This window comes from Hyperolius riggenbachi, chromosome 6 (genome assembly GCF_040937935.1).
Source record: "Hyperolius riggenbachi isolate aHypRig1 chromosome 6, aHypRig1.pri, whole genome shotgun sequence".
NCBI lineage: Eukaryota > Metazoa > Chordata > Amphibia > Anura > Hyperoliidae > Hyperolius > Hyperolius riggenbachi.
Window position 1 is genome coordinate 360879531 of NC_090651.1, and position 13144 is coordinate 360892674.

Sequence of the window (13144 nt, forward strand, 5' to 3'; positions counted from 1 at the left end):
CCCGGGGGTGTCTGTTGGGGGGCCCCCAGACTAATTTTGCCCTAGGGCTCAATTGTTACTTGAACCGGCCCTGCTCCACGGAACTTTAAAGCCCTGTGTAACCCTTCCAATGCTGGTCTAGTAAAAAAAAAATGCTGGTTGCACATAATATGCTGTAAATAATGTTTTAGAGCAAAGTTGAAATGCCGGGTTATATTCCGCTTTAGGTGCTGACTTTGGCGGTGAATAGCAATGCCCCCATACATGCTGCTGCTACCAAAATTCAATGATGCTTTTTTCCCCTGAAATTTCACATTACAATTCTGATGCGCAATTGCGAATCACGAGGCGTAATTAAACATAGGAGTCATTTCTGTGCATCAATAGGTAGAGCGACGAGCTAAGATAGCTGCTGAAGAGACAAAACAAATAACATTTATATTTCGCTTTTCTCCTGGAGGACCCAAAATGCTTGAGCTGCAGCCACAAGGGCACGCTCAGTAGGCAGTTGCAGTGTTAGGGAGTCTTGCCTAAGGGCTCCTTACTGAATAGATACTGGCTTTCTGAACAGGAAGAGTCAAGATTCGAACCCAGGTCTTTTTGTGTCAGAGGCAGAGCCCTTTAAAGTCAATGGGCCTGATTCACAAAGCTTTGTTGTTAAATTACCTCACCTTATTTATTAACTCACAATTTATCTCTCCTTAAATGACTTACGGTAATGCATGATTTACCTCTCCTTATTTAACTTATCTCATGGTTTAGCTCTCCTTATTTGACATAACTCATGGTTTAGCACACCTTATTTGACATAACTCAGGGTTTAGCTCTCCTTATTTTATATAATTCATGGTTTAGCACTCCTTATCTGACATAACGCATGGTTTAGCTCTTCTTATTTGACATCACTCATTGTTTAGCTCTCCTTATTTGACATCACTCATGGTTTAGCTCTCCTTATTTGACATAACTCATGGTTTAGCTCTTCTTATTTGACATAACTCAGGGTTTAGCACTCCTTATTTGACATAACTCATGGTTTAGCTATCCTTATTTGACATAACTCATGGTTTAGCTCTCCTTATTTGCCATAGCTCATGGTTTAGTTTTCCTTATTTGACATAACTCATGGTTTAGCTCTCCTTATTTGACATAACTCATAGTTTAGCTCTCCTAATTTGACATAACTCATGGTTTAGTTCTCCTTATTTGACATAACTCATGGTTTAGCTCTCCTTATTTGGCATAACTCATGGTTTAGCTCTCCTTATCTATGTATCTCATGAATTATCACTCCTTACAGTTAAGGTGAAAAATAAATAACCTTTGTGAATCAAACCTAATGGCCTTAAAGTAAAAAAAAAATTCTGCCAGGTACTTACCTAAGGAAACGGAAGGCTCTGGGTCCTAATGAGTCTTCCCTCTCCTCTCTCGATCCCCTCGTTGGAGTGGTAGCTCCCCTTTTTGCATCCCCCACTGCGGGGAACGTCAGAAGTCTTCGGGAGCCGAGTGCTCCTGAGACAGGAGGCTCCCTCCCAAACCCCCCCCCCCACACGCGAGCGTGTGAGAGAAGGCGCTCACGCAGGTGTGTAAGAGAGGGCACTCGCGCAGGTGTGTAAGAGAGGACGCCCGCGCAGGCGTGTAAGAGAGGGCGCTCGCGCAGGCGCAGTGCAGAGCCGCCTTTTTTTGGAGCACTCAGGCTCCCAAAGGTTTCCGAAGCCGCTTTTGGTGAGGGAAAGAAGTATTTGACCAATTTGGCTGAATACTGCTACCGGGGGAGCCAGCGCTGGAACTAGAGATCCTTCTGTGAGTGGAGTGGGAAGGTTATATTGGACCCAGAGCCTTCAATCTCCTTAGGTAAGTATCTGGCTGATGTTTTTTCTTTTTTGTAAGTTCCCATTGACTTTACCCAGTACAATTTCCAGCCAGAAGAGAGCTTTTTTCTAACACTGTAAACAGATTTTGTCAGCTAGGTGCAACTATTATGTAACGGAGCACGGACACTGATGAGGGTGTTTAGTGAGCAGGTTAGGTCAGTTTCTGTGACCAGTAGCAGACACACAGGTTTCTGGGGAAAGTGTTACAGGTGTCCTATCAGGTTTCAGGGGTCATATGAGTGGTCAAGGGTTAGTTAGGAGAGCAGCAGGTGTAGTCTATGTAAGTTCTTGACTGCAAAGGGCTGGGTCTGGCACATTTTTCAATCAGCAGCTCCTTCTCTACTGCAGTGGTACTGGATTACGTGGTATAGTCACCTTGGGTGGGATGGACTGATCTGAGTAGCTGAAGTTTGGAGTGCTGCTTGGGTATTTTACGGCTGAGCAGACTTTTTACAGTTTTTGGTTCAAAAAAATCCTTTGAGTTATATTTATTATCTTTTATTGGTTTTTACACGCATTTCTCCTGCGGTGTTGCTATCAGTGTGTGAAGAGTGGGAGAAGAGGGTTGCATTGACAATCCAACACAATGGACAGCACATTGAACACATTTTATAAGTGGTCAGAAACTTGTAAATAACTCATGAAAGAATAAAGTTACGTTAAAACCAAGCACACCATTGTTTTTCTTGTGAAATTCCCAATAAGTTTGATGTGTCACATGACCCTCTTCCTATTGAAAAAACAATAGTTGGATTCAAAATGGCAGACATCAAAATGGCCGCCATGGTCACCACCCATCTTGAAAAGTTTTCCCCCTCACTAATAAGCCACAAGCAGGAAGTTAATATCACAAACCATTCCTATTTTATTAAGGTGTATCCATATAAATGGCCCACCCTGTAGATTAGCACCATCCCTTCTCCTCCCCACCATCCAAACCAAGTGCCTTCCAACCCCCCAAACCACTAACCAAACCAAGTCCCCCCTCCCCGCCATCCAAACCAAGTGCCTCCTCCCCACCATCCAAACCAAGTGCCTTCCAAACCACTAACCAAACCAAGTCCCCCCTCCCCGCCATCCAAACCAAGTGCCTCCTCCCCACCATCCAAACCAAGTCCCCCCTCCCCGCCATCCAAACCAAGTCCCCCCTCCCTGCCATCCAAACCAAGTCCCTCCTCTCCACCATCGAAACCAAGTGCCTCCTCCCTCCTATCCAAACCAAGTACCTTCCAACCCCCCCCCCCCCCTCCAAACCACTAACCAAACCATGTCCCTCTGCACCACCTTCTTACCCCTCTGTCATCCAAGCCAAGTATTGCCTCCCCCCTTTCCCTGCAAACCAAGGCAATTGATTGAATGGGGTGGTGAGTAGCAGTTTGGCCACACCTCCTGCTCCCAGAATACAATGAACCTGAACAAGAGAGGTGAGGAAGACAACACTGAAGCATTGGCAGTGGTCATGTGACTGCTACTCACTAAATACTGTATTTTTGGGCATTCTTGTGCTTTTTATCTGCATGTAGTATTGATGGGGGAGGGGGGGGGGAGGAAGTAGCAGTATAAGCCGCTATGAAGTTCATTCTCTCCTTCTCAAGCTCTTTACTCTGGTTCTTGTTGCAGGTAACACCGCCTTGACTGCAGCCAACCTGTTATTCGAGATGCTGTGTGTACTGCCGAAAGTGAAAACCTACTAGTCATAACCAAAGCTGAACAGCAGGTGGCGATCCACCAACAATGGAATATTCACACTCCCCAAAAAGGAACAGGCAGAACTACAGAAAGGAAGGAAGCAGCTTCTTCCCTTCCTTTTCCCTACAAGATAGACTTTAGAGATGGAACCTGAGGTCAGAGACATATGGAAGCTGCCTGATTAGTTTCATCCATATGTCTCTCACCTCAGGTTCCTTTTAAAATCAATGTGACCCTTCTCATTTCTCATGTGACAAGTTCATGGTAAAGGACAACTGTAAGGACAGGGATACGGAGGCTGCCATATTTATTTCATTTTAATCAATACCAGTGGCCTGGCTGTCCTGCTGTTCCCCTGCCTCTAATACTTTTAGCCATAGACCCTGAATCTGACTGGCTGCAGTAGAGTCGGAATTGCATCCAGTCACACTTCAAATAGATCAGCAGTGCTGCCAGGCAACTGGTATTGTTTAACAGAAAATAAATATGGCAGCCTCCATGTCATCTCACTACAGTTGTCCTTTAAGGTGCACATTAATGTTTTAGCAGCCGTTAGCAGTCTCTGACAGAGCTTTGGGAGCCCGACTGCTACTGAAGACGGGCCACACCATACTGCTCATGCGTGAGATAGATGTTAAGGTACCTGTTTTTTCCCTGACCTGAAGAAGCAGGCAAGCACCACGAAACCAGTGGCTAGTTTTATGTGCTCAAATAAAAGACCTTTGTTTAATAGACTGGTCCAAATTTTTCAAAAGAGGGAAGATTACATCTCTATTTATAAGATTAACAGCTTATTAGCCTCTTTGCAGTTCATCGGTGAAGCTGCACTTACGCTTTAGCATTTTCCTGCTATACTGCTCCGCTCTCTGCTCTGATCCCTGGCCTGTCTGTCTGCTCTGCAGTCTGCACTGCTCCCTGTCTGTGTCGCTCTTTGCTCTGATCCCTGGCCTGTCTGCACTAGTCTGCACTGCCACTGCTGCTCTCTCTCTGCTCTGATCCCTGGCCTGTCTGCACTGCCACTGCTGCTCTCTCTCTCTGCTCTGATCCCTGGCCTGTCTGCACTGCCACTGCTGCTCTCTCTCTGCTCTGATCCCTGGCCTGTCTGTCTGCTCTGCAGTCTGCACTGCTCCCTGTCTGCGTCGCTCTCTGCTCTTATGCTCTGATCCCTGGCCTGTGTGCACTAGTCTGCACTGCCGCTCCCTGTCTGCTCTGTGTCGCTCTCTCTCTGCTCTGAACGCTGGCCTCTCGCCCTCTGCAGTCTGCACTCTCTCTGCACTACTACGTCTATGTCGCAGCTATAATTACTGCTCCCACAGGCCACACAGCACCAGCGTGACTTCACTGAACTCAGGCCCTAGCCTAAACTCCGCCCCTCGCCACCGCACCTCTGCTCTGCAATTTGCTCTCAGTGGATGGGGGCGGAGGCGGAGCAGAGCAGCAGGGATTGATTGCCGAAGAGCCGTTTGGAACGAGCGGGCTCTTTGGGAGCCGAGCCAGAAGAGCCGATGCTTAAAGAGCCGGAATTCCCATCGCTAGACTGAGTCTCAGTCTAGTGATGGGAATTCCAGCTCTTTAGAAAGCGTCGGCTCTTCTGGCTTGGCTGTTCGCCTCCCAAACGGCTCTTCACTACCCGGACATTTCTAAAACCCGCCAGGACGCCCCGGACAGGTCGGAAAAAGTGGACCAATCCGGGCAAAAGTGGACGCCTGGTCACCCTATATTAGCCTATCTTTTATACATTGGACGCCCCCACCAGTTTTAAAGCGGAACTGAAATAATAAAAAAAAAAAAAAGGGTTTCACTTACCTGGGGCTTCTGCCAGCCCTGTGCAGCCTTCCTGCCCCGCGCCGGGTCCCTCCACAATCCTCTGTTCTCCCGCCACCAGCTGCTTTCGGTTCGGAGGACTCTGCAACTGCGTCTGCGCGCCCCGTGTATCTTTCTAGCATCCTGCTATTGCGTAGATAGATACGTGTGGCTCAGGGAGTGCAGGCGCAGTTACCGAATCCTCCGAACCGAAAGCAGCTGGTGGCGGGAGAACAGAGGATCGTGGAGGACCGGCGCGGGGCAGGAAGGCTGCACAGGACTGGCAGAAGCCCAGGTAAGTGAAACACTTAGTTTTTTTTTTATTATTTCAGTTCTGCTTTAAAAGGAACCTTAACTGAGAGGGATATGGATGTTTCTTTTTAAAAAATACCAGTTGCCTGGCGTCCTGCTGAACTATTTGGCTGCAGTAGTGGCTGAATCACACACCTGAAACAAGCATACAGCTAATCCTGTCTGACTTCAGTCAGAGCACCTGATCTGCATGCTTGTTCAGGGGTGTGGCTAAAAGTATTAGAGACACAGGATCAGCAGGAGAGTCAGGCAACTGGTATTATTTTAAGAGGAAAAATTAATATCCATCTCAGTTTAGGTTCCCTTTAAGTGTCTTGTCATACCTCTTTAGAGGGGATAATTTTTTAGTTGTCCTAAAGAACAATTGGAGTGCGACCGGCTAGTTCCTGTCACAGAATCGGGAAACCGAGCAAGGACGGTTCATTTCCTGCCTGCTCTGATGGTGGTTGCAAGGATTTGCAACCCACCTTTGTGAGTATACACATCCTTTGCAATTTGCTCTTCCGAATCTTACACGATTCTGCACCATTGGCTCCTAGTCTCCTTTTGTCCTTTAGAGGAGCCTGGGGTTGTTACAATCACAGGAACCATCGACATAAGCTATACTGATTAGAACATTCTTTATTTGAACAACCTGAGTCCAAACAACAATTGTAAAAATTGTAAAATTGTAAAAACAATGTTAAGTAGAGCCAGCAGATGGCGCCAAATCCCATGAATATGCATGATCTAGTAATGTAATCTCAGAAATCAATTTAAAGAGACACTGAAGCGAAAAAAAATAAAATATGATATAATGAATTCGTTGTGTACTATGAATAATATCTAGAAGATTAGCAGCAAAGAAAATATTCTCATACTTTTATTTTCAGGTATATAGTGTTTTTTCTAACATTACATTATTCTATAATATGTGCACATTACACAACACTCAGCATTCAAAATGGATTCTTTCAGAGCAGTCTGTGAAGTAATGACCTCTCCTCTAGCAGAGGAAAAGTAAATAGTCCAGGAACAGTTGAGATAATAAAAGTCAGATAACAGCCCTCTCCACGACTAACTTAGTCGGAGAGCTTAATGGCTTGTTTGCATAGAGATAACAACTGGAGTTTCTCAACTCTTCCTGTACTGGAAACAATTAGACTGATGTATCTGATCTTAATGTTTTATTTCTTAGCTGTACTACACATACAAATCATAATATCATCATATTTTTTTTTCGCTTCAGTGTCTCTTTAACCTCCCCGGCGTTCTATTGAGATCGCCAGGGAGGCTGCGGGAGGGGTTTTTTTTTAATTAAAAAAAAACTATTGGCTGCATGAAAGCCCACTAGAGGGCGCTCCGGAGGCGTTCTTCCGATCGCCTCCGACGCCCAGAATAAACAAGGAAGGCCGCAATGAGCGGCCTTCCTTGTTTTGCTTAGATCGTCGCCATAGCGACGAGCGGAGTGACGTCATGGACGTCAGCCGACGTCCTGACGTCAGCCGCCTCCGATCCAGCCCTTAGCGCTGGCCGGAACTTTTTGTTCCGGCTACGCTGGGCTCAGGCGGCTGGGGGGACCCTCTTTCGCCGCTGCTCGCGGCGGATCGCCGCAGAGCGGCGGCGATCAGGCAGCACACGCGGCTGGCAAAGTGCCGGCTGCGTGTGCTGCTTTTTATTTGAAGAAAATCGGCCCAGCAGGGCCTGAGCGGCAGCCTCCGGCGGTGATGGACGAGCTGAGCTCATCCATACCGCTCAGGAGGTTAAAGAGACTCCGTAACAAAAATTGCATCCTGTTTTTTATCATCCTACAAGTTCCAAAAGCTATTCTAATGTGTTCTGGCTTACTGCAGCACTTTCTGCTATCACAGTCTCTGTAATAAATCAATGTATCTTTCCCCTGTCAGACTTGTCAGCCTGTGTCTGGAAGGCTGCCAAGTTCTTCAGTGTTGTGGTTCTGCTATGAACTCCCCCTTCCAGGCCCCTATATGCACACTGCCTGTGTATTATTTAGATTAGGGCAGCTTCTCTCTTCTCTCTTATCTTTTACAAGCTGGATAAATCGTCCTCTGAGCTGGCTGGGCTTTCACATACTGAGGAATTACAGACAAGGGCAAAGCTGTTTGCAGGAAGAAACAAGCAGCCTGAAACTTCAGTGCATGAGAGCAGAAGGGGGAAAGAAACACACAAATGATCTCTTGAGATTCAAAAGGAAGGCTGTATACAGCCTGCTTGTGTATGGATGTATTTTCTTTGTGTGGACATACAGTACATCAGCCTACTTCCTGTTTTGGTGGCCATTTTGTTTGTTTATAAACAAACTTTTTAAAACTGTTTTTAACCACTTTTAATGCGGCGAGGAGCGGCGAAATTGTGACAGAGGGAAATAGAAGATGTCCCCTAAAGCACTGGTATGTTTACTTTTGTGCGATTTTAACAATACAGATTCTCTTTAAGGTGCAATTAAATAAATGTGTAACCAAGAAGTCTCCAACATTTTTTATGGCCCCAGTACCAAAAATGAAAGTGCATATAGATATATGTATTCAATGTAAGTGCAATCATGCATCAGAGCAACTACAGCAAGAAAAAATAAAATTGCTATTGCTACATATATAGGTGGCACATCCCACACATCACAGTGACACCAACCAAAAATAAATAAAATCAATAACCTGAATCTGAAATCAACGGTGAAGGCGATAAAAGACCGAGTGTACAGAAACACTGCCCATACAGAAATAAAGAGAGTCCATATGCTGCAAGAGTGAAGACAGACTACTTACCAAAGAAGACTGAGAAGAGAGCGCCTGGCTGCCCAACCCAGACTGAAGGAGACCGAGAGGAGAGCGCCTGGCGGCCCTACCCAGACTGAAGGAGACCGAGAGGCTAGTGCCTGGCGGCCCTACCCAGACTGGAGGAGACCGAGAGGAGAGCGCCTGGCGGCCCTACCCAGACCGAAGGAGACAGAGGAGAGCGCCTGGCGGCCCTACCCAGACCGAAGGAGACCGAGAGGAGAGCGCCTGGCTGCCCTACCCAGACTGAAGGAGACCGAGAGGAGAGCGCCTGGCTGCCCTACCCAGACTGAAGGAGACCGAGAGGAGAGTGCCTGGCAGCCCTACCCAGACTGAAGGAGACCGAGAAGAGAGCGCCTGGCGACCCTACCCAGACTGAAGGAGACCGAGAGGAGAGCGCCTGGCGGCCCTACCCAGACTGAAGGAGACCGAGAGGAGAGCGCCTGGCGGCCCTACCCAGACTGAAGGAGACCGATAGGAGAGCACCTGGCGGCCCTACCAGGACCGAAGGAGACCGAGAGGAGAGCGCCTGGCGGCCCTACCCGGACCGAAGGAGACCGAGAGGAGAGCGCCTGGCGGCCCTACCCAGACCGAAGGAGAGCGCCTGGCGGCCCTACCCAGACTGAAGGAGACCAAGAGGAGAGCGCCTGGCGGCCCTACCCAGACTGAAGGAGACCGAGAGGAGAGCGCCTAGCGGCCCTACCCAGACTGAACGAGACCGAGGGGAGAGTGCCTGGCGGCCCTACCCAGACTAAAGGAGACAGAGAGGAGAGCACCTGGCAGCCCTACCCAGACCGAAGGAGGCTGAGAGGAGAGCGCCTGGCGGCCCTACCCAGACCGAAGGAGGCTGAGAGGAGAGCGCCTGGCGGCCCTACCCAGACCAAAGGAGACGGAGAGGAGAGCGCCTGGCGGCCCTACCCAGACTGGAGGAGACCGAGGGGCAAGTGCCTGGCGGCCCTACCCAGACTGGAGGAGACCGAGGGGCGAGTGCCTGGCGGCCCTACCCAGGCCGAAGGAGACCGAGAGGAGACCGCCTGGCGGCCCTACCCAGACCAAAGGAGGCTGAGAAGAATGCGCCTGGCGGCTCTACCCAGACTGAAGGAGACAGAGAGGAGAGCACCTGGCTGCCCTACCCAGACTGAAGGAGACCTAGAGGAGAGTGCCTGGCGGCCCTACCCAGACTGAAGGAGACAGAGAGGAGGGTGCCTAGCTGCCCTACCCAGACCAAAGGAGACAGAGAGGAAGGTGCCTGGCGGCCCTACCCAGACCAAAGGAGACAGAGAGGAGAGCACCTGGCTGCCCTACCCAGACTGAAGGAGACCTAGAGGAGAGTGCCTGGCGGCCCTACCCAGACTGAAGGAGACCGATAGGAGAGCACCTGGCGGCCCTACCCGGACCGAAGGAGACCGAGAGGAGAGCGCCTGGCGGCCCTACCCGGACCGAAGGAGACCAAGAGGAGAGCGCCTGGCGGCCCTACCCAGACCGAAGGAAAGAGCCTGGCGGCCCTACCCAGACTGAAGGAGACCGAGAGGAGAGCGCCTGGCGGCCCTACCCAGACTGAAGGAGACCGAGAGGAGAGCGCCTGGCGGCCCTACCCAGACTGAAGGAGACCGAGAGGAGAGCGCCTGGCGGCCCTACCCAGACTAAAGGAGACAGAGAGGAGAGCACCTGGCAGCCCTACCCAGACCGAAGGAGACCGAGAGGAGAGCGCCTGGCGGCCCTACCCAGACCAAAGGAGGCTGAGAGGAGAGCGCCTGGCGGCCCTACCCAGACCGAAGGAGACTGAGAGGAGAGCGCCTGGCGGCCCTACCCAGACTGAAGGAGACCGAGAGGAGAGCGCCTGGCGGCCCTACCCAGACCGAAGGAGACCGAGAGGAGAGCGCCTGGCGGCCCTACCCAGACCGAAGGAGACCGAGAGGAGAGCGTCTGGCGGCCCTACCCAGACTGGAGGAGACCGAGAGGCGAGTGCCTGGCGGCCCTACCCAGACTGAAGGAGACCGAGAGGAGAGCGCCTGGCGGCCCTACCCAGCCTGGAGGAGACCGAGGGGCGAGTGCCTGGCGGCCCTACCCAGACCGAAGGAGACTGAGAGGAGAGCGCCTGGCGGCCCTACCCAGACCGAAGGAGACCGAGAGGAGAGCGCCTGGCGGCCCTACCCAGACCAAAGGAGGCTGAGAAGAATGCGCCTGGCGGCTCTACCCAGACAGAAGGAGACCAAGAAGAGAGCGCCTGGCGGCCCTACCCAGACCAAAGGAGACAGAGAAGAGAGCGCCTGGCAGCCCTACTCAGGAGAGCCACCTAGATAGAAGTCTAGAGAAAGCTTTCAGCTAAACTAGTTGGCTTTCCTGGGCAGGGCCACCAGGCAACCTCCTCTTGGACTCATTTGCTGCAGTATGTCAGGTCAGCAACTTATGACCGTGCTTCCCGCTCGTGCACATCGGAAGAGAAGGGGGGGCGGTCACAAGACGAGTACCTGACATACTGAGCATGTGCAGCCATATATGTCCAGGTCAAAGGGCACCAATCGGGCCGACTTACGGGACCCAAATAGAGGCTTTTAGAGAAGCAGAGGGGGATGCTGGCACAGGGGAGGTGCAGTAAGAGTCTGCACATCCCCCCCCACACACTAATATAGTCTCAGCTTTCTATTTACCACTTGATTCAGGTATCATTTAAGAGCGATTATGTAACTAAATTAGGGACTGGCCACAGTGCATTATATCATTGACAGTAAGTTTTGAACAATTTTTGTTACAGGAACCATACACATTTTTGATGACTTCTTACTACCCACATTCAGATTTAGATGCACATTATATTGATTTGTGCCATTATTTGAGAGTATTGTGATATTACCAGATCATGCCTATTCATGTGATTCAGCGTATACTGGACACTGTGTTTTAATTTTAGAATCAGGTTGTTCACTTGCTTACAAATTATTGAGGTCCTCTTTGCCTTTGTGAGTTTTTCAGTTGGATAATATTAGGTTGTAGACCTGCATCCCATTTTTTTTTTTATCAGTGTTGTGTGATGCTCTGACTCTCTGCTCTATAGTCGTTTTCTTGTTCCTTCTTCCATAGCGTGAGTCAGTAAAGCTTTCTCAAGTGTTTCAGCTGATCTGAGAACTCCCAAATATGGGCAGTAAAGTTACTATTATCAGGTGTGATAATTGCTCTATAATTTGGTTGTATTTTTTACATTGAGTCTCAAGGAACTAGAAAGCACAATTATCTGGCATTAGCTGATCCCTGTCGGTGCCGGATAACCGAGACTCTACTGTACATTACTAAAATATTTTTTCCTTACAACCTATACAAAAGCAAACCTTTGTGGCTCCACAAGAAATCATCATATGTGAATCTAATGCAGAGAAATGGAAACTGCTGCGAGATATTAAAAACGCAGATAAAATTATATCGGGAATCGCTGTGATTTCGATGTGGCCCATACACTTGCATCATATGCGATTTTGTATGCGCAGCAACACAACACCCTATTAAAGAGAATCTGTATTGTTAAAATCGCACAAAAGTAAACATACCAGTGCGTTAGGGGACATCTCTTATTACCCTCTGTCACAATATCGCCGCTCCCCGCCGCATTAAAAGTAGTCAAAAACAGTTTTAAAAAGTTTGTTTATAAACAAACAAAATGGCCACCAAAACAGGAAGTAGGTTGATGTACAGTATGTCCACACATAGAAAATACATCCATACACAAGCAGGCTGTATACAGCCTTCCTTTTGAATCTCAAGAGATCATTTGTGTGTTTCTTTCCCCCTGCAGCTATCTTCCACTGAAGAGTTACAGGCTGATTGTTTCCTCCTGCAGACAGCTCTGCCCGGTGTCTGTAATTCCTCAGTATGTGACTCCTTTCACAACAGAGGATTTATCCAGCTTGTAAAAGATGAGAGCAGAGAAAAGCTGGTTAATGTAAATAACACACACACACACACACGGGAGTGTGCATAGAGGGGCCTGGGGGGGTGTGCATAGCAGATCAACATTGAAGAGTTGGCAGCCTTCCAGACACAGGGTGACAAGTCAGACGGGAAAGGTAAATTGATTTATTACAGAGACGGTGATAGTAGAAAGTGCTGCAGTAAGCCAGAGCACATTAGAATAGGTTTAAAGAGACTCCGTAACAAAAATTGCATCCTGTTTTTTTATCATCCTACAAGTTCCAAAAGCTATTCTCATGTGTTCTGGCTTACTGCAGCACTTTCTGCCATCACAGTCTCTGTAATAAATCAATGTATATTTCCCCTGTCAGACTTGTCGGCCTGTGTCTGGAAGGCTGCCAAGTTCTTCAGTGTTGTGGTTCTGCTATGAACTCCCCCTTCCAGACCCCTCTCTGCACACTGCCTGTGTATTATTTAGGATTAGAGCAGCTTCTCTCTTATCTCTTATCTTTTACAAGCTGGATAAATCGTCCTCTGAGCTGGCTGGGCTTTCACATACTGAGGAAATTCAGACAAGGGCAAAGCTGTTTGCAGGAAGAAACGAGCAGCCTGAAACTTCAGTGCATGAGAACAGGGGGAAAGAAACACACAAATGATCTCTTGAGATTCAAAATGAATGCTGTATACAGCCTGCTTGTGTATGGATGTATTTTCTATGTGTGCACATACTGTACATCAACCTACTTCCTGTTTAGGTGGCCATTTTGTTTGTTTATAAACAAACTTTTGAAAACTGTTTTTAACCACTTT

The 13144-nt window shown here is 48.7% G+C and overlaps 1 protein-coding gene across 1 annotated transcript in view; it reads left to right on the top strand.

The window, feature by feature from the left end:
- Positions 1–10735, top strand: part of AGMAT (agmatinase (putative)) — a 38870-nt gene extending 28135 nt beyond the window's left edge. Inside the window, exons 6-7 of the mRNA XM_068242292.1 lie at positions 3449–3473; positions 10203–10735. Of these exons, the coding sequence (XP_068098393.1) occupies positions 3449–3473; positions 10203–10735 (558 nt within the window). The remainder of the gene's footprint in view (positions 1–3448; positions 3474–10202) is intronic.
- Positions 10736–13144: the final 2409 nt, after the last annotated feature.